Source organism: Trematomus bernacchii, unplaced genomic scaffold (genome assembly GCF_902827165.1).
Source record: "Trematomus bernacchii unplaced genomic scaffold, fTreBer1.1, whole genome shotgun sequence".
NCBI lineage: Eukaryota > Metazoa > Chordata > Actinopteri > Perciformes > Nototheniidae > Trematomus > Trematomus bernacchii.
In genome coordinates this window covers 6,782,699-6,805,901 of record NW_022987588.1, presented here as the reverse complement: position 1 = coordinate 6,805,901, position 23,203 = coordinate 6,782,699, and the positions used below count along the sequence as shown (strand labels likewise).

General features: G+C 38.5%; 3 protein-coding genes and 2 non-coding genes across 7 annotated transcripts in view; 1 reads left to right on the top strand and 4 right to left on the bottom strand.

Annotated features, from left to right (window-relative positions):
* dcaf6 (ddb1 and cul4 associated factor 6) overlaps window positions 1-8,173 on the bottom strand; it is a 36,179-nt gene extending 28,006 nt beyond the window's left edge. For all 3 annotated transcript variants that reach the window (XM_034128782.1, XM_034128783.1, XM_034128784.1), the window contains exons 1-2: window positions 7,746-8,173; window positions 1,039-1,100 (exon numbers count right to left, since the gene is read on the bottom strand). In XM_034128782.1, coding sequence (XP_033984673.1) covers window positions 1,039-1,100; window positions 7,746-7,842 — 159 coding nt within the window. In that variant the 5' untranslated portion in view covers window positions 7,843-8,173. The remainder of the gene's footprint in view (window positions 1-1,038; window positions 1,101-7,745) is intronic.
* Window positions 8,174-9,584: 1,411 nt separating this feature from the next.
* Window positions 9,585-18,060, top strand: mpc2b (mitochondrial pyruvate carrier 2b). The gene is made up of 5 exons (XM_034128830.1): window positions 9,585-9,935; window positions 12,270-12,310; window positions 12,604-12,688; window positions 13,152-13,263; window positions 16,966-18,060. The coding sequence occupies exons 1-5, from the start codon at window positions 9,842-9,844 to the stop codon at window positions 17,036-17,038; spliced, it is 405 nt and encodes a 134-aa protein (XP_033984721.1). The 5' UTR covers window positions 9,585-9,841; the 3' UTR covers window positions 17,039-18,060.
* Window positions 18,061-19,325: 1,265 nt separating this feature from the next.
* rpl24 (ribosomal protein L24) lies at window positions 19,326-22,974 on the bottom strand. Its single transcript, XM_034128929.1, has 6 exons — window positions 22,891-22,974; window positions 22,689-22,764; window positions 21,350-21,460; window positions 20,415-20,551; window positions 19,650-19,713; window positions 19,326-19,451 (listed from the first exon to the last, which is right to left on the bottom strand). The coding sequence occupies exons 1-6, from the start codon at window positions 22,893-22,895 to the stop codon at window positions 19,371-19,373; spliced, it is 474 nt and encodes a 157-aa protein (XP_033984820.1). The 5' UTR covers window positions 22,896-22,974; the 3' UTR covers window positions 19,326-19,370.
* LOC117481339 lies at window positions 20,917-21,097 on the bottom strand. Its single transcript, XR_004555715.1, has one exon. It is a non-coding gene; the product is annotated as a small nucleolar RNA SNORA23 (small nucleolar RNA).
* LOC117481340 lies at window positions 22,017-22,197 on the bottom strand. The gene has a single exon (XR_004555716.1). It is a non-coding gene; the product is annotated as a small nucleolar RNA SNORA23 (small nucleolar RNA).
* Window positions 22,975-23,203: the final 229 nt, after the last annotated feature.

Here is a 23,203-nt window from a genome sequence, read left to right as displayed (position 1 = left end):
TTGACGGCTTCATGCTCTCTCGTGCCAATATTTCACTGCAAACAACACACTGAGGTTTTGGTCCCTCTCTTTTATCTTCAATGTATGAAAATCCATACTTAATATATTCAGAATCATACCTGCGTTTCGCCATGTTTACAATTTGAATGAATGAGCGGTAAATACTGATAACGTAAGGCAGCACGTTATCATGACATTGGGCGTTGTCATGACAACGCCCAAGACGCTTCATACTGAGGACGCAGCAAACAGTGACTGCGCGCGCAGCATTAGAAATCCCGGCCTTCAAAAAAAGTTTGACTTTTTTTCATAATTTTTTTTTTTCTTCCCTCACACATCCGCGACCCACTTGAAACGGGTCCGCGACCCACTTTTGGGTCGCGACCCACCAGTTGAGAACCACTGGTCTAGGGCAACTAATTGCAAGTCTCTTCGGTGTGCATGTCACAAAATGAGATGCACTGTGGGACATGTAGTTGGGCAACGTGCTTCTGTAAAGTAGCATGTAACCGTATAATACGTATTATATTCTTTGCAAGTTCTTGCGGGCCACATAAAATGAAGTGGCGGGCCGGATAAGGCCCCGGGGCCATGAGTTTGACACCCCTGCTCCAAGTCAACAATCCTACAATTTTAAAAACTGATGTGTTAAACTTAGTTTCCCCACAAAGAATCGTTGAAAATAGGGCTGCAGGATTCTGGAGAAATATCTAGATTTGACTAATTTAGCAATTGCCATATGATTTGCTATATTAGAGAGAATTGTAATTTTTCTTTATCCTACTTCTCTACAACATAGTCCATTCAGATGTTTTCACGTATTTTGCTTTTTACCAAATATTGCGCTTCCTGCGATTTAGATATCTCACTTCTCTGTTTTACGATTTTGACCAAATTGTAATGAATTGTGCAGCCCAAAGACAAAAGCTTTAAATCCTGTGTTGTCCACAGATGTGCTCCTGAGTTGAATGGAAACAAGTCATTAAGGATGAAAGCAATGAAAATGAAAAACAACATATGAAAATGTGGGGTACTTACACAGCCATCGTGAACATTCAGCGTCCCTTCAAGCTTAAGTCTCTGGACAAATTCTTTTCTACCTGTGGACAGAAAAAAAAACAATTGTAAAATGACATGTTTCTTTATTTCTTCTCATATTCAAAGACAGTCCTATGCTAGATTCATCCAAAAATTAAAGTGTTTTTTTGCATTAATAAGTACGTTAGCAATGAATTGATTATGCATACCAGCTCTTGCAGATCATGTGAACATACCAGGGGCGCAGATAGTGGGGGGGGGGGGACGTCACCCCCAATTTCATAGGGACACTGATCCGTCCCCCCCCATTTAAATAATAATAATATATATTTATATTAAAAAAATATATATTTTGATTTTTTTGTTATCATTTTTTTCAATATCTATATTTGTTCACATGATCGTTGTAATATGCATATATATGTGTAATATATAGATTACTTTTACTTATTGTTAAGTGTTATTCCTCTAAAATTGTTATTTCCTCAAACGCCTTAATAAATGATCCTTCTTGCACTTAAAGGTAAATACCAATTCATTTGTTAATCCATGTACATACTAGGGATGGGAATTTGAAAGCAAATGTATATTCGAATATTCGACCCCCAAAAAAACGGTTAACTGATTAACCGAAATGTACATATCCTAAAAGAAAGACAAAAAGTGGGAACATTTTTTATTTTGAAAAATAAATAAATACATGTTCAAATAAGTATAGAAACCAAGTCGAATTTGTCAAATGTATTGAACTGGTGATCACAGTTTGAACAGTTGACAGCTATAGGCCTACAGCTTTCAGGCTTAAAACATAACTTGTTTTTTTAAATGAAAGAGGGATCATACACGAACAACATAACGGGTTAGGGTAACGTAACCCTATTACAACAGAGATCAACCTATAACAGGGCCTATGCACAGAATGCAGCTATTCAATACTCATTCTTGTTTAAGAGAATATGAGCATGTCTAAATACTCAGGGGAGAGGCGGGTGCGGAGGCGATTCACAATCAGGCCAGCTGTAGAGAAGACCCTCTCAGCTGGAATTTGGGCATAAGATGAGGTTTGAGTCTGTGTGATCTGCGTGTAGGGAGGGGCAGCAGCCATATCATTAGCTAGAACTAGCTAGATCTGATGGATTTGGACATAAACCCGAGTGAAGTATAACCGGACGTGAGAGAGAGAGATCAGCACCTGCAGCTCTGCCTGCTGTGAGGGAGCGGTGAGCGGAGCAAAACACACCTTTAGACCTAACACATTTAGCTATGGCACTGTCGTATACATTGCATTATTCCATTTGATAATATGTAATCAACTTAGGCACCACTCCCAAAAAAATAAAAAAACAATTACAATAAAAATATTCATAACTCGTATTCGAATACCTGAATAATTTCGAATATTTGATTAATCTTTCCCATCCCTAGTACATACTTACATTGTATTTTATTTGATCTTGAAACAGTTCATATTTGAGCTTACGGTTAAGATTGTAAAACACATAGTAAAACAAATAGTAAGTAAATATCTTGAAAATAATTTCTCTCGGTTTCGTCCCCCCCCCCCATTTCAAAGATCTCACGTCCTGCGCCCCTGGAACATACCCATGCATCTTTGAACTTTACTTCACTTTAGTTAGACGCAATACCAACTCTGAGGACTGGTATAAAATATCACATTAAACATTTGGGGTTTCAGTAGCATCATGTGATATGTTCCTCATGCAGCCTTCCTGCACTTGTTGAACAGAAAGGGAGAAGAGTTCATATGTTCTGCACAAAGCAAGCTGCTCTAAAGTTGAAGCAAACTCTAAAATGTTATCAAAAACAAAGAAATGACTCTTACATGAGTTTAGGCTCTTAGGAGAATTAGGAGAATATAAAATACACATTAAAGAAAGTCAGATCTGCTTGGAGTTAGCAGCCGGAAAACAATGTACGCTTTGAGTTTCTAAAAAGCAGCTTCATGATGAGACGATGTACCGTGTGTCGAGTCATATTTCTTTGACGTCTTTCCTTTCATTTTCATCCTTTGCGTATTCAAGTTTCATGAGTCGTGTACAAAATCTACGTTATGCAATAACTCCACAGGTTTTGTGTCATTGTTTGTTGTTCTAAAAGAGACATAATTTAGTGTACTGAAAACAGGCAGTGTGCAAAATAAATAAAACTTCATATTTGAGTGGGCTGTTGACACTATTCTCCCACAATGCAATGCACAATGGGACCATGGAGGAGTTGCTCATAGCTGCTAAAAATGAAAACTACTTGTGGATGAAAAAAAGATGAATTGATTTAAAAAAAAGAACACACCTGCCTCTTTGTTCAATTCATTTGTAAGTAGCATTTTCAAGTTGCTGTTGTGACGGACATCTGCTGCTGTTTTAGTTGTGTCTCATTGATTCATCATCAAAGGATGTGCCTCTCTGTCAGTGTTTGGTGCATTTTGAAAATAGAACAGTTTAATTGTACCTCAAATAAAGAGGTACAAAAATATGAGTTTGCGTGCATTCATTATTTCAAGTATTAATTGTAAATGTTATATAAGGGAAACAGCAAGGCCTGAGATGTCGTGCACATATAATAGCTACCATCATACAAAGTGGGGAACGTTTTTTTCCCATTTTTAAACATACACGACAGCAGCTGAATATCCAGTCGGGAGCTTTGACTTGCACCGACAGGTTTCATTATGGCTGAAGGAATTAGACAAGCCTGCATTTGTGTGGAGTCATTTCTGTAAAGGAGACACGACAGCATTCATTTGAACAAGAGCTAATGGACACGATGACATGTTTTTTCAGCACTAATTGTACCTCAAAGTGACGATACATAGTTGGTGTTTGGCCTGTTAGACATGGGAATAGAGAGTAAATGGTGGCTGGCACGCCCACAGTTTAAAGCATCAGACATGAGAATAAGAACAAAAGCTGTGCGGTGTAGTTCTGTGGACGGGGGCCGCAGCGAAACATATTTCAAAGAGACCTTTCCGGGGGAGCTGAAGCTAGTATCTTTGCTCTCTTTAAAGCCACCAGACTCCACTGACAAAGACAGTCATTTTGATCTGCAGAACATTGAAGTTGCTGGTTTACCGCTGCTTCAATCGGTTAGTTAGTCCGAGTTATTGTGTTACTTTTGTAAAGTGAAACTGACCGTTAAAAGACAACAACATGATACAAAATCACGCATAAACTCAAATATCATGGCAGCGGTGAAACCAACAACTTGTGTGTTCTGCAAGGTCATCATTTATGTTTTTCTCAATGAAGTCTGGTGGCTTTGACAAGAGCATGGACAGATAAGCTCCCAGGATAGCTGACGGTAAAGCAGAGAACATATTGGAATACACTTAAACTGATGTTGAGTTTTTCAGGAGGGTGTTTTTCTTGGTGGTTAAATAGATGATGCTGCCGTCTTAGATCCATCGCAGTACATTGCTTAGCCTCCATGCCCAAAGTCTTTGTGTTTTCCAAACTGGGGGTGAACAGACCCCAATACACTGTCAGTAATACACTAAGGATAAGTACTTCATACATCCCCACTTCTAAACTTCTTAATATTCCTTTAAGATCAGAGAAAGCTCTGGACGATTTCCTATAACCTCCCGGAAGTGTCCCTGGAATTCAACGTACACCTCTGTTCGTTGCCCCCATCCCCCCTATAGGAAGCTAAATATACCCTACAAGAGCTCCACACCATACATCACAGCATGTTTCCTCTACCCATAACACAATAACAGCTCGAACAATATCTCCTTCAAGCTAAATGCAGCCCTGACTAAACCTCAGTGGCACCTGCCCCACCTCTACAGGCTTATAAATCTCCGGTCAACCCCTGTCAGGTGCCGACTCTTTGACATGCCACATTGCAAACAATAAACCTCTCCGTCTCGATGTGCCAGTGGATCTGTCCTCCGTGTACACCGTGGTCATGTTGTATTCTCAGGTTGTTCTCTCACAACCAACACACAGACAGACAGACATCCGAAAAATCTCACTAATGAGGCCTATCACTGCAAGTAAACTCAAGACTATTGAGTTTAATAGTTTTTCCTTTGTTAAGTTCAAAACATGAATGAATATTTGGGTTCATATTTATGTTTTGTTCCTCTACTGTGACATGTATCCATACTTTAATGTTCATAAAGCTCTTTATTTCTCTCATACTGCCTGTACTGCAGCACCTCTTTTCACCCTCTGTCTGAAACCAGAGCCCAGTCTGCTCTGATTGGTTAGCTGGCTGGCTCTGTTGTGATTGGTGCGTGAGCTTATAGTGATGTCACTTTGTTACAGAACCCATTTACATGCACCTATAGAAGACACTACAGGAAAAGGGAAAACCCCACAAAGTATAAGAGGGTCCCTTTAAGACCATTTTATTCCACTGATTTAATAGTAACATAATAATGCAAGTACACTTTTTTAAAAAGCAAATAATTTATAATTCTTAAAAATATTCATACATTGTAATTGGAAAAAAGTCATTCCTAAATATGAAGAAAAGAACATATTAATAAAACTACACAACTGAACAAAATAAATAACATGGAGTGTAGGGCTCTGTTTACAGACATGTAGCAGGTCTGTGCAACAGCACTATAATGGGAGAGGAAACTTGGTAACTAAAGTGTTGGGGATTTATATAATCAATGCAACGCATGTAAACATAGCAGGCAGAAAGGAGGGCAGAATGACGATCGAGGTTGTGTCCATATATTGTACGATAAGTCGATAATGTAATTACTGTGACAGGCCCACTTGAGACACTTATAAACACTGCAGTGTTGTAACAAGATATATCAATATTTTTTTTAATAAATAGGTATGGAGTCGAGCCAGTACTATTTATAGTTGATCTATTACACTTGTCAAGAGACGCAACCGCCTTCGTCTATGCAATGTGGAAATATTCTATTTTAATAAACAAGTAAACAGTCAGTGGTGTTTTGATATACTGGCCTGATATTCTGTATAATGTTACATTATCTTTACTCCATATTACTTTACTTGCTTCGAATATTCTTGTGTCTGCTTTCATTGTCATTCAATTATAACAGCAATGAAAATAATCGCCAACATTTTTTTATCATCAATTACTCAATATCAATGTTCACACAAAAAATAAGATAATGCTTCAGATTTGAGAAGTGAATATGGGAGGCTGTGGCTCAGTGGTTAGGATAGGGCACTGAACTTCGAATCAGGGGGTAGCAAGTTCGAGTCCCACTGCAGTCAGCATGTCGTTGTGTCCCTGGGCAAGACACTTCACCCCAAATTACTCCTGGGGGGATTGTCCACTGTACTGAATGTATGTAAGTCGCTTTGGATAAAAGCGTCTAACAAGTGACATGTAATGTAATGAATATTTACAAAAGCCTGAGAGCAATTTCTCATAAATTAAAAAGAATACAACTGCATTTCATGTGCAAAACAATGGAGTGTCTGAATGAGGAGATAATATCATTTTGATGTAGCCAATACTTTATGAAAAGCTGCACTATTAAGGATTAGAGCATATATCATGTGTAATCCTATGTCTCTACTGCTTTAGACTATCGCGTATCCGCTTTAAGGGTACATATATGTTGCGTGCCGATTAGATCATATCCAACTCAAAATGTCAGAAAAAAAACATTTTAAAGCAAGCAAGTCAAAGTCCAAAGTGATGCCTTCAAATGTTAGTCAGTCCACAACCCAGAGAAATGTAGTTTAATATAATAAGAAAAAGGAATACATACATAAATAAAAATTACTATAATGATTTACAAGAATTAAAGAATCAAAATAGTGGCTGATAATGTTTCTGTCAACCATTGATAAGTCAGAACTACTCTGATGTTCATCATCCATGGACATGCATCCGTGCTATTGTGCAAAACAATGGACTATCTGAATAAGGGGATATTGTTTTTAATAGGTTTTGCTGTAGCTCATAAAAAGAGAGATGACAAAGGATTAAATATAAAATGTAATCCTATATTTCTAGTCCTTTCACTACAACAATTGACATTAAATCGCATTCAAAATACATGTAGGGCTGCAACTACTGAGTATTTTCATTTTCGATTAATCGACCGATTATTTTCTCGACTAATCATCCATACAATGTCAGAAACAAATGTGAAAATGTAAACACCCAGGTGTGAATACCCATGTATATTCAGTTTGTAATGCTAAACAAACAACAAAGGAATGCATGACATTATTTAAAGGGATTTGAACATAATGTTATATCATTAAAACATGTATTATTTGTTTAAAAATACTTCGCCATTATTTATCTGTCAATCGATTAAACCAATTGTCGTTGCAGATCGACTTTGCTGTACACCAGCTATGGAAAATGCGTCAACGCTACAGTGCAGAACAATAGAATATAGAAAAGAGAAATGGGATGTTTATATACATATTACCTAAGGACCATTGAGGATTGTAGAAAATATGTACCCCCGTCTTTCCAGTGCTTTAGCTGTAGACTCCCACATCTCCGCTTCAACATGGATCAATTAAATGTCCTGCTGTGTTTACACTTTGCAGAAGCAGTAACTTAGCAGCTTGTATGTTATTAAATATAACCATAGTCATGTTGGGTCTAGCTGTCAGTGCGTGTGATTTAGCGGAGCTATACCTGCCTCACACAATGTTAAAAATAAACACATGTTTTTCTTGTCGTCTCTTCTACGTTAGCATCAAAGTGTTTTTGTTCCTTACCTAAATAGTTGCTCCTGATGATGTTGGGCTCGTTGTATCCAATTAAACGTTTATTTACATCCCAAACCAGGTTTCCAGAGTAGGACATCGTGACCATAATATGTGGGGTTTAATTAACAATAACATTGAAGCTAAGCTAACCCGTTCCTGTTGATGTCGCCGTTTTATCTGTCGTCTTTGCCACAGAGATCAGTCCCTGTGTGTCGGGACAAAGCTAACGTTAGCTTGCGGTGAGACGACACTCAACGTCCGCATCTCTGGAGGTTTAGCCCCGGTCCTTGTGTTGTCTCCTCGGTTCCCCCTGAGTTTACATTCGCTGCCCGCTGCTCTCTGCGCCGCTAACTGTCTGTCCTGCTAGCCTAGCCTGGTGGTTTGATTTCTTCTAGCAGGCAGCGGTCAGCTGTGTCCAAACATCGCGATCAACTGCGGGGTTTGACCGAGAGATTGGGAGCGCTCGTTTTAGAGAGCAGGAGAGCTGACGAGGGCGGAGTGTAATCAGGAAAAGCTCAGAAAGTGTTAAAGCATGAAGCAATGTTGAAGAAAAAATAACACAAATCATTAGCCTTATTATTGAAAAGCATTAATAGGATAGGACAGTCTAAAAATACCAAGAAGTAAAAAGTCCTGGGGTCAAAATGTCATCCTTAATTAGGTACAGAAGACCTAATCAGGTGTATTGACACAAAGGTGTATAGTGCACACATTAGCATAGTAAGAGGAAGAAAATGTTATGCATATCAAAATGCAAAAACTATGTTTTAGTTCTTTATCTTCACTTTTGTTTACACTACCTGTATTTATATTTTTTACACTACTAGTTTTTATAAATTGTATTATGATTATGACAGAATTCCTTAATTTCGTCCCACAGAGGGGACATTTACATTGTAACAGCAGGAGATGAAAAATAAATATAACACACTATTAGATTAAAAAAAGGTATTAACTTAACATAGTATTTAAAATAAAATATAATTATTATCTCTGGTGTCTCACATTTTGTATTTAAAAATAAGTAAATTAAATAAACCAGTGGGGCACAGTCATGCTGGGTATAACAGTTGGCTACTTGGTGGTTATCCAGCAAAGTGAACAGTTGTAAGTGCCTTTTTATTTAAAGTTTAAATACAACTAAACAGGTTGTTTGGTATACAGCTGGTTTGTAGACTTTGAAGAAAGGACTGGATTAACCTGTTAAATGTTGTAAGAGGGCCACAAGATCAGGTTATAACAGAACCTGCTGAAATCGTACTTTATTACAGGTTTTACAGCCTCGATGAAATCATACTTTAAAGTTAAGCAATACAATAACTTATCTGTATATCATAATATAACAACACAAACCTTTGCAAGGAAAACCCTGCATCATCTGCAAATTGTATGTTGATATTTTAAAGAACAAGATAAATATATAAGGAAAACATGTAATAAACATATTTAAAATTCTAGGGTAAGTGTTTTGTTAGATAACAAATAATATGATATTCTATAAATGTTAAAGTAAAAAAGAATTTGTAAAAAATAGTATTAATAAAAAACTATTCATGGCAGTGGGGTCTGTGACTTTAACTTTGAGAATTAATGTTATGTGTTGTTGAGGGCTTTTGCAAACCTGAACCGACTACACTATTTTATTTGTCTACTTAATTACTTGTTAACGCGTTGATTCCATAGACTGTATATATAAAGGTTGATTCATATCCACCCAGTCGAGCTACGCCGTGCAGGAAAAGTAGCAATCCTTTCTAAACCAATCATACCGGGGTTCTGACCGGCCCGACCAATGAGGACAGAGGAAACATGTAGCCCCGCCCCTCACGAGGTTGGTAGGTTGCACTGTGCAGAAAGTCACCTCGTCGGTCAGACAGAAGCTAGCGGCGCTAACATGCTCACAGTGTTTCCGAGGGAAGGTCGACAGTAGGACAGCATCATCCATTCATATCCTTCAAGCTTCCTGCTATCAATTTACTGGACACCATCCTCCAAGTAAACAAAGGAACACTTTTATTTTTAAAAGTCTGTGGCTTTTTAAAGAAAGATCCTTAGCTTCCTCACCTCTTTAGCGAGCTAGCTTCTGTCAGTTTCCCAATACAGTCATGGCTGCACTGAGAGCCTCCTATCACCGGATTTTGGACAAGATCGAGCACACACTGCCCGCAAAACTGAGACCCCTGTACAACCACCCAGCAGGTAATGTAGAGTTTATTATCCGGCTGTTTGGTTAGAGGACTGGGTCTGTGTTTGTGGGGATATGTGATTGTATGTGTGGCGGTGTGCATCTCCGTAATCCTTCATCAATGATCATTTCTGACGTGGAGCTAATACATCATCTCTACTTGTACTTGATGTTAGACTGTATTGAGGTCATTGTTTTGATGGGAGAGCAGCTCAGTCTGTGAACAACAGCTGGGTTTATGACAGGAAAAGTATGAAGTTTATTGTGGTATTAAGTTGTGTATTTCTGAGGTACCACAACAAAGTATAATGGTTCTTATGTAAGGGTGCTAATACATGTTGGAAGGTCTTTTAGGATTATATATTGTGCCAAACAACAGATGCAGTGTACAAATATCCCTTATTTTTTATGATAACAGTGTTTCTACTTTTGTACATTTAAAATATAACTAGGTCAATTCCGTGTTCAAGAGGCTACATTTCTTAATTTAACCCCATATTTTAGTTTTTCTTATTTAATTTGAACGTTGTTTTTGAGTTATCTTTATAGATTTAAACGGTATGGTTGATTGTAGTGAGCCACCAAAAACAGGAAGAAATAAACAATTTTAAATGTTAAAAAAATATACAAAAATCGACTTAAATGTTAGCCACTTGCATGTTATTGTCATCAGAATAACTTAGACTAAAGTAGATGACCCAATTGATAATCACCGTTTATAGTCTCGTCTCAGGATGATGAAGTAATTATTAAACAGTTGAATCATATCTTATGTTCATACTAAATATATCATTAACTATAACTGGGCTGCAGCTTCCAATTATTAAGATAAGATTAGAGCCTTTATTGAGCCCTAGAGGGAACACGTGGTTTCGCAGCAGCAGAGTATGCATTAATAGATAAAGCAAATCAATACATTTTAAGAGGTACACAAAACTCAAATAGACTAAACGATGTAAAAGCGATTGAATAAAAAATACAAGGAAACACAGTGGTGTGTAAAGTCACACAGTTTATAGCATATTATAAAATGATATAGTATCAATCTGTGTACAGGCTTTCTGTTTGCTTTCTTCGGTCCAGAGCACTATAACCTTTATATATACAGTCTATGACTATAACACATGAACAACCAGAGATAAAAGCAGCTAATATTCACATTTAAAAAGCTGAATGAAATGATTATTGCTTGATTTGATTAAATCCCTGGCTTAATACACTTATTGTTCTACATCTAATCATGATACTGCATAATTAATGTGTGTTAGTTTCATTATATAACGTTGCACATTGAAGGAACAGTTAACAAAGTTATAATACAGAAACCCTGTAATAATCCTTGAAGCTTGTCAACTAGGTCAAACTTATTATAGTAAGAACACCTCTCAGTATAATGCAAAACACTTAAACCGCACCACAAACAGTCACTCTGCACCACAAACAGTCACTCTGCTCTATATCAGCCTGAACTAAACACTATAACCTTCATGGAAGTGGGATTCGTTGCATTTCATTATGTTTAGATAGGAATATATAACACATTGAGCGTGTTGCACTTGCACACACATTCAGATCTGTTAAAACCTGACCTTAACTAGAGCGATTAATAAATCAGTCTGTGCGTCACAGGGACAGACTGCTCTCTGTTGTGTCTGTGAGGCTGCTGCAGAACTCGTTGTCAAGGGCATCTGTGATGATTTACAAGACGTCCAACTTTGTGTTTAGCCTGCAGCATGAATATGAGGGCAGATCATGGCAGAGTCCAGACCTGCAGCTCTTTATTGTCCTGTGAATTTGACCTTTCATAAGTTAATTAAGTTTATGCGAGTCCCACACAGTCAAAGTCAAGAGTTCAGCATCCTGACCGCCTGGTGGATGGTTAGTTTAAAAAAAGCTAATATTATAAGTAGTGATATCACAAGTTTGGAAACCTGGTAGGAGGATTAACTACACTAGGGAGGAAGTGTCTCTTACTATATTATTTTTACATCAACGCTTATTACATACATGACCTTCCATATATCATATTGTTTATTCATATTTCCTGGTATGGTATCCACCTGATGATATGATATGTTGTTTTATTGCAATATCTTGCTGTCCTAAAGCCAATATTGCATTAGGTTTATTGATGTGTTGAATATCAGGTTTGTTTGGAATTGCTTATTGTTGTAAAGCAAAATATAGAGACCTAGTTCAGGTTGTTCCAAAAACAATGCCATCATGTATCTGACACTCTGGCTTGACCCCAAACTCCAGGAGAAGGTTTAACTGAAATTACACCAAATAATTCAACACCCACTGTTGCCCAAATGTCACGTTTCCATCTTGCTTTGTTTGTATTTCAGGTCCAAAGACAGTGTTTTTCTGGGCTCCAGTGTTTAAATGGGTAAGTGCATTAATCACAGGTTATATTTGTGCATCAGTTCAAACCATGCGTTATGTGTTGGTACTTGAATACTTTCAGGGGCCTGAAGATGATCTTATAAAGTAAACCGTTCAGAAGAAAATCATCATACATTTGTGCCGCAGAAATGTGTGTTTCTACTCTCCTGTGCTGCTATTTATATCCCAACTCAATTGGGGTCAAGCACCAAACACGCCATCATTGTGTAATATATAGTCTTGTCAAATACAAATGATATGTTAACATACAGTGAACATGTTCTCTTTCCTCTGCAGGGTCTGGTTGGAGCTGGTCTGGCTGATATGAGTCGGCCAGCAGACAAACTCAGTCTCTCCCAGTCTGGAGTGCTGACAGCCACAGGTAACAATACATCGATTTTATTATGAACTACAAATGGAGACATAACCATTACGCCTCTTCATGCGCAATGTCTCAGTTTGCAACATCCATTGTTTAAAAAAAGAGATAGTGTGATCCAGGGAAAAGTAACTAGCAGAAAAGGTAGCAGCATGAAATCAGCATTTCAAGATTCAAATGAATTTAATCTGTCCTGTTTTTATATTCCAAGTAAAATATATACCTTACAGACGTCACGGTCCTGGTAATGTTTTTCGAATTCGAGCTGTGAATTCTGTCAGTGCATTTATCAAAATGATCAGTTCAGTGTTCAGAGAATGTGATCAATCTGTGCTAAAGGTTGTCTGATGCTTCTGCTTTTGCAATATGTCTCTTTAAACAACTGTTATCTGTCACTGTTTTGCCAAAGCACAGACTGTTTCCATCAGTGGTGTGCATAACCTTCACTCTCCTGTCCCTCCACCAGGCCTGATCTGGTCCAGATACTCGCTGGTGATCACCCCGAAGAACTGGAACCTGTTTTGTGTCAACTTCTTCCTCGGCGCAGCAGGATCCTCCCAGCTCTACCGGATCTGGAGGTTTGTGTTGTTGTGCTTAATTTAAAGTGACCTTATCTCGGGTAATACCAATCTAATGATCAATACGTGATGCATGATAAGCGCACAGTAGCACTAGTGGTCAATTCATTCCTTGCCTATTGCTGATTATAAAACATGGCCACAAGTTAATGTTTGGGTGCACTGCAGCTGATTCAGTAGTAAAGGTATAACATGCACAAGCTGTCACGTGTGCTTTGTTTCTATGTCAACAATTAACTGAACTCCTGAGGAAACATTTTCCATAAAGAGTAAAAAACATGTTGAATGCACAGTGTGGTGGCTATGAAATCATTACCTCAAACCAAATTAAAAGTCCTGGAGAGCAATGCACAAGCTAAAGATAAAACATTTAATATAAAATAAATACTATAATATTAATCCTAAAGAGGAAATATGCTAATTTTCAGCTTCATATTTGTAGTTTGTTCCTCTACTGTGAAATGTCTCTATGCTTTAATGTTCAAAAAGCTCTTTATTTTTCTCATACTGCCTGTGCTGCAGCCCCTCTTTTCACCCTCTGTCTGAAACCAGAGCCCAGTCTGCTCTGATTGGTTAGCTGGCCGGCTCTGTTGTGATTGGTCAACCGCTTAAGACGTCCCTTTCCTTAGCCTATAATGTGTTGGAGCGCTAGCCAATAGAAGCGCAAGTGTTACATAGTGATTTCACTCTTTTACTAAAGTAAACAAAGGAGTCCAATGGAGGTGTCTCAGGCAGAGAGAAACTCCCTCTGGAGGAACACAGGGATTGTAGCCTTTGCAGACCATTGACATGCACAGAAACCTATAAACAAACTACAGGAAAGGGAGAACCCCAAAAAGCTTTTATTATTATTTGTAATGATATTGTAGCTGACTGTAATGACAGAATCCACCGTTGTCTGTGGCTAAACTCTAGCAACCATGTGACCTATGAGCCCAAAGTCTGTGATGTTTAACTGTCACACGAACACGGTTACAGGCACCGTGAGTTGCTATTTTCATTTCATTTCAAACCTTTATTTATCCACGTTGTATCCCATTGAGATCATTGATCTCTTTTTCAAGGGAGACCTGCTCAAGTAGGTTCCACATGAAACATTAAAAACATAAACAGAGCAACAAAAGGACATCATACAGCATCATTACAGGGATTACAATTTACATAACTATCCACATGAACAGGTACCAACAGCTTCCGATTGAGTAGCATCCAACCGAGCTTTAAAAACATTTAGTGGCACCAGATTGCTCAGTTTCCATTTTAATTGCAGACTATTCCAGGACAGTGGAGCTGCGCATCTAAATGCTATTTTCCCTAAGACTGTCCTAGCAGTTGGCACATTTAATAAAACCACAGCATGCGATCTCAGGCAGTAGCCACTTACAATTCGCAGTGAGATCAGGGAGCAGATGTAGGATGGAAGTTTCCCTAACATGGCTTTATATATAAAAATGTACCAGTGACTGAGCCTCCGTACAGTTAGTGAAGGCAGACCAGCCCTTGCATACAGGGTACAGTGATGGGTTAATGCTTTACAGTTTGTCACAAATCTCAGTGCACTGTGATACGCAGCATCTAACTTGACCAGGCAATTGGCAGGTGCATTCATATAGATCAGATCACCATAGTCCAGCACAGGTAAAAAGGTCACAGTGACTAGCCTTTTCCTGGCCTCGAGCGAGAAACAGGACTTGTTCCTATAGAAGAAACCTAGCCTAACCCTCAGTTTTTTAAGCAGGTTATTGACATGACGTTTAAAAGTGAGACAATCATCAAGCCAGATACCAAGGTATTTGTAACAGGCAACCACTTCAAGTTTTATTCCTTGCGTAGTTAAAATATCTAAAACAGGCTCTGGTGTCTTTTTGGCTTTTGAAAAGAGCATTACCTTGGTTTTATCAACATTTAAAAGAAGCTTTAGTTCAGAGAGCTGAGTCTGAATAATGTTAAAAGCAGCTTGCAATTCAACAACAGCCTCCTTAATGGAGGGACGTGCACAGTACATAACGGTGTCATCCGCATAAAAATGTAAGGTTGATCCATCGACATTTTCACCTAAACTATTGATGTAGATGGAGAATAAAAGTGGACCTAAAACAGAACCTTGAGGAACACCATTAGTAATGTTTAACCACTCAGAAGACAGCCCATCAAAGTGAACACATTGGGACCTTTCAGAGAGGTAGTCCACAAACCACCCCACTGCATGACTGGATATGCCAATACTGAGTAGCCTCTGCTTTAAGATGCGATGATCGACGGTGTCAAACGCTTTGGAAAGGTCAATAAATAGAGCTGCACAACTCTGCTTTTTATCTAAAAAACTCGCCACATCATTCACCACTTTCATTGTGGCAGTGATGGTGCTATGTTGCTTTCTGAAGCCTGACTGATGTTTAGACAGGATGTCATTTGTACATAAAAACACCTTTACCTGCTCACTCACTAGGCGTTCAAGAACCTTAGCCAGAACTGATAATTTAGAGATGGGCCTATAATTATTTAAAACAGTTGCCTCCCCTCCTTTCAGCAAAGGCAGGACATACGCTGACTTCCACAATTTTGGAATTGTGTTTGTGCTGAGGGAGAGGTTAAAAAGAGTAGTGAGAGGTGGAGCAATAAAATCTGCAGCTATCTTTAAAAAGAAAGGTTCCACGTTGTCCGGGCCGGCCGGTTTCTTAGGATCTAACTTGGTTAAAGCTTCACGAACAACATCAACAGTAAAAGGAGTAAAACTGAAAGGGTTTTCCAGACCACATTGTTCAGAGTCACGGATTGGGGTGTTCACAGAAGCAGAGTTAGTCACAGAATCAAACAGAGAGCCACAGGACACAAAATGCTCATTGTTATTATGTTATGTTATTATGTTGCATTGTTGGAGAAGCCTGTGACATAAGATTTTCAACTGCATAATTACTCTGTAGCTATGTCAGATTGACAATAAAGAACCTTGAACCTTGAAAACAATTTAGCATAGTAGCCCTGTCCGATATAGAGCCAGATGCTGTGGTAAGGCACGGAGGTAGCTCATTTCGGATCTCACCGGTGGATAGCAATTTTATGGCTTTCCAAAATTTCCTAGGATTATTTAGGTTTTCTGTGGTAACTGACAAATAGTACTTCGACTTAGCACTTTTGACCTGTGAAGTGAAGCTATTTCTTAGTTGCCTAAAACGCAGCCATTCAACCTCTGAGCCTGATTTCCTAGCCTTTGCCCAGGCCTTGTTTCTCTCATGTAGGAGACTAGACAGTTCAGCAGAAAACCAAGGATTGTCTCGGCCCTTTACTCTAAAAGTACGTAGGGGTGCATGTCTATCTATAATTTCCATAAAACCAAGATAAAAATAAGACCATGCAGTTTCAACATCAGCACACAGATCGATTTTTCCCCAATCAAACCCAAACAGATCATGAACAAAACCCTGCTCCACAAAATGTTTTATGTGTCTCTTAATAATAATACAGGGTTTAACCTTTTGGACCTTAGTGTCCCTAATTGTGGCTACAACACAGTGGTCACTCACATCATTTGCAAATACTCCCACAGATGGGTATTTATAGGGAACATTAGTTAGCTATGGAAACAGAATGCTGAGAGAAGCGGTTTTCAACGGTTCTCTTGCTTAGTTTTTAGCTGTTTAACAAACAAAACAAACTTTATTTTCTCACAACTTCTACTTTATGTCATTTCTTTCCTCATAGGTTCCACCAGGATAAGAAGGCAGAGGATAAGAAGGCAGAGGAGAAAGAGGCCCTCGAGGCTCTGGAGTCCTGAGAGCTTCATCCTGATGCCACGCTGCGCTTCCTTCAGGGGACTGAAGCAGAGACTTCACTCCCCTCCATCATCTCCACGTCGCCCTGTGTTAACACCCTGCCATAACCCTCCTTATACCACATTACGCCTGTCCTCCCTGTTGGAAATGTGCACTTTTCCTCAAGTTTCAAATTTCCTCAGGTTGTAATAAAACAAACAAGAGACAGACATTTTATTTTTAACTGTAGTCAACACACACTCAAGAAATGTGGTCATTAACGCACAAGTTACCCACTTGTTAAACAACTTACGATTGTACATTCTTGAATTTAAGTTCATGCTTTATGTCTCGTGCACTACTTTGGAAGTTTTTGCATTTTTAACATCATTTTTTTACGAGTAGCAATCAGTACCTCATGCATTCATTTCCCAAAAAAATGTAACTCTTAGGGTATGTGTTGAACGTAGTTTAAAGGGATGTGTTCTCCAAATGAAATTAAGGATTCATCACAGTAACCTCTCCATTTACTTATTTATAATTAGATTGCAGTTGTTGCATCTGTACCTCAGTGATTATTCGGTCAATTTTGATTATCATGTAATGATTCCTTCCATTTTAATGGCTTTAATCTGTGTAAGCAAATCATAATTTATTAATCACTTGATGAAAACCAATATCTTGTTTAAAGCTGTATAGAGAGATTGCTGTTATTTTCTGATTATTTATCAGGACTGCTTGAACCAATGCCACATATTTAACCTGTGCAACTTTTTATTGATTGTTCCAGAGTCGACTAGCACCACTGAAATGCTAACGGCTCTTTATCAAAACAAGGTGTTATATATTTTTTGTGTAACTATAGTGTTTTATTTGACATGTTTCTACTATAGTTATAATTATACATTTTAATCCCCTGAATATTTGAGCAATAACTGGTGTCATCACTTTAAAATATGTCTGTATCTGCTGACTGTTTGAACAAATGGCACTTTGACGGTCGGTCATACTGTGTCCTTCTAATAAAGCCTCTGTTAACACCTGCCGTATTCACATCTCGTACACATAAGGTGACTGAAGCCAAAGTGGGGAGAGCTTTAAAGATTAGTTGATCTAAAGGTCAACCTAATAGCACATGGAAGTTAATTTACAGGATTAGTTAAATACAAGTAGTTAAACATGTCTTCAGTTGAGATGCAGCTATGATTCTTTTAATTATTGATACATCTGCTTACTTTCATGATTCATGTTTGTCTTTAAAAGAAAAACTAAGGGCCATCGCAGTTTCTGAAGGCAAGTGGATAATTTAAGTAGTTTTTAAATGTGTTGTCAGTCAAACACAAATATTCTATAGTATATAGTTTTTAAATGATTTCAAAAAACAGGGACTTGCAAAAAATAAATCTGTTGCAAGGTGCTTGTGAATAGTTGTTCTAGAATGTTACCCATTAAGATGAATGATTATCTTGGCCACCATTTTTAAATCTCTCAAACCCACTTACATATAATTGATAGAAAACCTCCATAAACTAGATGTTAAAAGTCTAGGCAAATCTTAAATGTCACTTGTCTTTTTGGTAGACTTAACATTTTAAAACCAGCATTCAAAAACATGCATTTTGTAAATGAGCCCTGATTGTAATTTTTCGAAACAGATTTTGATCTAAACATTTGAAGCCCTAAAAATATAAATCACTACTGGTGTAACTTAGTCAACTGTTCAGGCAAAAGGCTTTAAACAGATGTGCGGCTCTAGATACGGATCATGTGAGATTAGTGTAAACCATTAACCTTTATTACAGCCCGTGCTTTCAGAGCAGTTTACAGCTAACGTCAGATCATATGAAACGTTGTCGCCCTCTGCTGCTCACTGTCAGCACTACAGTTGCACAATGTAGATTATTCCCAGCAGCTGAAGTACCACATGCATCTAAATCTTTGCACAATGACAATCTTATTGCCTAAAGAATTTTCTGGTCTTCCCAATTACAGTATATATAAATGTTAGTCGCTTGGGGACTCTCGAGCATCAGTTGAATTCAGCGGTTTGACACCAGCATACAGCAGAGGGATCATTATTGGATTAAGGTTTGGTGGAGCTTGATGACCTCATAACCCCTTTGTCCCTATACATTTCATGATTTTCTTCCCCAAGACTACGTTTAGCAAGAAAGGAAAATTCTGTTCTGAGATCTGTCCCGTACATACTTTGGTGTTTAACGTTACAACTTTTAGATCACATGCAATACATTTCACAATGTTCTCATAGGTAAAGCCAGGATTTTTGATAAAAGAAAAATCACAAATATGTTGGTTAAACAAAAATGTTTTATTCACAACGCAAATGAAACGGGTTTAGCGTTTTCCACCGACACGGGGTGCGTTGATCTTCATCGTCTTGGCGACCTTGGGCTTCGAGGCAGTCTTGGCAGCCGACTACAGAAAGAAATACAGAAAATAGTTACAAATCCTCATAAAACATAAGGTTGCTCAATAATCAAGTGAATACTAGGGAGCAGGCAAACAATATCTTAACTATGTGATTCATAACTTTGAAACAATATAGCATCCAACATTTATTGATGAAGGGAAATCACTTTAAAACAGCTCTATCTGTATGGCTTCAGATCTTACCTTTGCACTGGCGGCAGCAGGCTTCTTTGTCGCTGCCTTTGCCTTCTTGACCTCCTTGGCAGCCCTGATAGAAACAAGAGAAACAATCAGCCAAACTGAACAAGGAGAATATTTGTATACCATCTTCTGTCATCATGTCATCTTAACATTTGACAAGATTGCTGAAAATAGATCCAACTAGAGAGATCCAATCACAGCAATAACAACAACGCATTGTCGAAAACAAACAAGTTGTGTCAATAGTTCCAAAATAAGGCAGAGATGGTTTTGATGCTGGTAATTTCCTAGACACTTCATTGTAAAGCGATTCCAGAAGAGCATTTCAAGCTAAAACAAATGTATTTTAAGTAATGCTACAGAAATAACCAACAAAACAAAGAGCCAATATTGTTTCTTAAAAAATAAAAAACACATTCTAAGAGCAATTCTTTTTTTTCCTCGTCCACTTGAGAAATTTATGACATTAATCCATTTAAACGCTACAACCTACAGAGTTAAACTGATCTCTTCAGAATTGATATAATGTGAGGTTCTTAGCATTAAATGTCCTTAAAAAGGTTGCAAAATGACGGCTGTTTGCAGGGCTAGCCGGGGCAGATTACCACCGAGACGGCCGACAAAAGTTGACTCAAATTCCACAATTATAACTTTGTGATGTCTGTCCTGCTAAAGTGATAACCCCTTCATGTTTAAGTTATTCAGCCTGATTCAAGAGCAACCAAGAAACTGGATTAATCTTAGATAAAATCATGTTTGTGTCCTCACCTGATGGCCTGCTCCCTCTGGGCCTTACGGACCTCTGGCTTCTGGTTCCTCTTAGCCATGATCTCGGCCAGGGAGGCCCCAGTGATGGCCCTCTGGAACTTCACTGCACGACGGGTACGCTTCTTTGCGATCTCTTCCTGTTAACCCATTATGACAAAAAACATCACCACCAACATGCCCTGCTTCTGTTCACTGAACCACCTGAAAAGGATCCTACATAACGAGTAGTTTACATAAAAACATGCTGCGTTGAATCAGTAAACCTGCTACCCGATGGAGGTAAAAGCCGTGAACTGAACCACGAAACCTTCTGATCATAAACTGCAGTCTACCTCTTTGCAGATAGTTACCAACACTTGCATGTCTAGACTATACTTTTAAACGTTGGAATTCACTGTTTTTCAAAGTAGCGGCATTTAACATATTTCTAAGCACGTTATAGAGAGCCACCATGTCATTGAATCAGACAGCACATAATACAGTTTGAGTTGAGAATGATGTAGCGTGTAGGAGAATTTGGAGGCTGGCCAATGGAGAAATGTCATTTAAGACGTCAAGGACCAGTACTATGACCTCCTGTTGCTCTATGGCTGCAGGTGTGGAGTGAGCACTGCTGCCCAGCCTGCAAAACGCAGTCAGGCAACAGCACATGACACAGATCGAGACCGTGCACACCGTTCACCCTCAGCCAAACTGACGAGTAAATGAGACTGATCATCAGATCAATCAATATGGTTTTGTAAAGCCAAATTAAAATCCCTATGTGTTACACAACATGACGACATGCAAGTAGTGCCTTTTGAAACTGATAAAAATAATGAGTAACCAGCCAAATATCTGCACCAGACTATAACTTGTTTATCCAACAGTGCAGCATTAGAGCTTTAAATCCCACCACCACCCAGGTACTGAAAACAGTGAAGCCTGTTACTTACAGACTGGCCCTTCTTGTGCTTGCGTCTGTACAGCACAGTCCAGTTGATCTGTCTGGGATTCCTCTTGGCCAGGAACGCAGCCTCACATTTGCCATTCAGAAACTGAAACACCTAACGAGAACAGGAACAAAAGTAACATTTTTAGACCACCAGTTTACAAATCCCTATAAAATAGACTCTCACAGGTTTACTTTAGAATGTGCAATGAAGTGAGATTTCAGTCATGGATCATCATTTCAAAGCACTAATCACAGATCAAACGTTAACATCTACAACATTTGACATTGTAAAAGGATTGTTGGTAGAAAGTAGCACACATGCCAGTTATTTTAGTGGGGGCTGCTTTGAGAGCACATCAACTCATTTATAGCAATTATTTATGTATAAGAATTCCCCACTGTGGATATTGGGCGCAAACCACAAAACGTTCTGATCATAAACTGCAGTATACCTCTTTGCAGATAGTTTTTATTTATTTTTGATGGCTAAGGTAGTTAGGAGTTGCTTCAAAACCTCAAGGCAATGAGAAAGTTACCAACACTTGCATGTTTAGACTAGAATTGTAAAGGTTGGAAGTGCATTTAACATATTTCTAAGCACGTTGTAGAGACCCAATGTGTCATTGAATCAGACGGCACATAATACAGTTTGAGTTGAGAATGATGTAGTGTGTAGGAGAATTTGGAGGCTGGCCAATGGAGAAATGTCATTTAAGACGTCAAGGACCAGTACTATGACCTCCTGTTGCTCTATGGCTGCAGGTGTGGAGTGAGCACTGCTGCCCAGCCTGCAAAACGCAGTAAGGCAACAGCACATGACACAGATCGACACCGTGCACACCGTTCACCCTCAGCCAAACTGACGAGTAAATGAGACTGATCAGATCAAATCAATCAATATGGTTTTGTAAAGCCAAATTAAAATCCCTGTGTTGCATACAACATGCAAGTAGTGACATAGTGACAGGTTGGATAGCAAGGCAATTTATGACACTGTCTTATGTTATCAACATTTCCAAGCTCTACAACTGTTCTGAATGAACACAACAACACAGCCGCCTCAGACCGACAAAAAAGCGGCACATTAACATAATTAGTACATTGTTATGTTACTATGCTGTAACGCTATCAGTTAACGCTAGCAGCTAAAGCTAGCATGTTTCATAGCACTCAATGTAGCCGACTAGGCCTACTATACTCCAGGCAGGCTAGGTTATAAACTCTCATATTGGGCGACAAAGACAGCAAAATAAAAGTTCGAATGCGAGGAATTGTACTTCACACCGTATCTATAGGCAAGGCAGCTGGAAACCGGTTTCGTATTTGAATGGTTAACGTACCTTTCCATCTATCCTGGCGTATCGGCGGCCATGGCCGGGATATATTTTATACCCGCTGAAACTGCACAACTCGACCCTGAAAACAAGAAATACAAGGCATCACTAAAAGAAAAGGGTACACCGTAAGTGTTAATGTATATAAAAGCGTTATAATGTTTATTTAAGCGTTGAGATGGCATTTGATAATATTCTGTACACTCACTTCATGATGGCTACAAGAGGGCACAAAACCGGAAAGAGAGATGACGGCGGCGGAAACGGAATTGGAAAGAATGAGAATTGGTATTTATGAACTAATAAACGGTAAATATTTGTTTTAGTCTGTTGACGTGTCGTTCATAATGAATACACGATATACACATGTTGATAATGTTTTGCTTTCTACTTTAAAAATGAATACGTTAGCTAATCATCAGAAGGTTTACGTCACAATCTGACGGTTGCCTAGCAAGCGGTTGAGATGTCTCGTCTCTCCTCGTTTGATAAAACAATACAAAATTAATTATTTTAGAAAA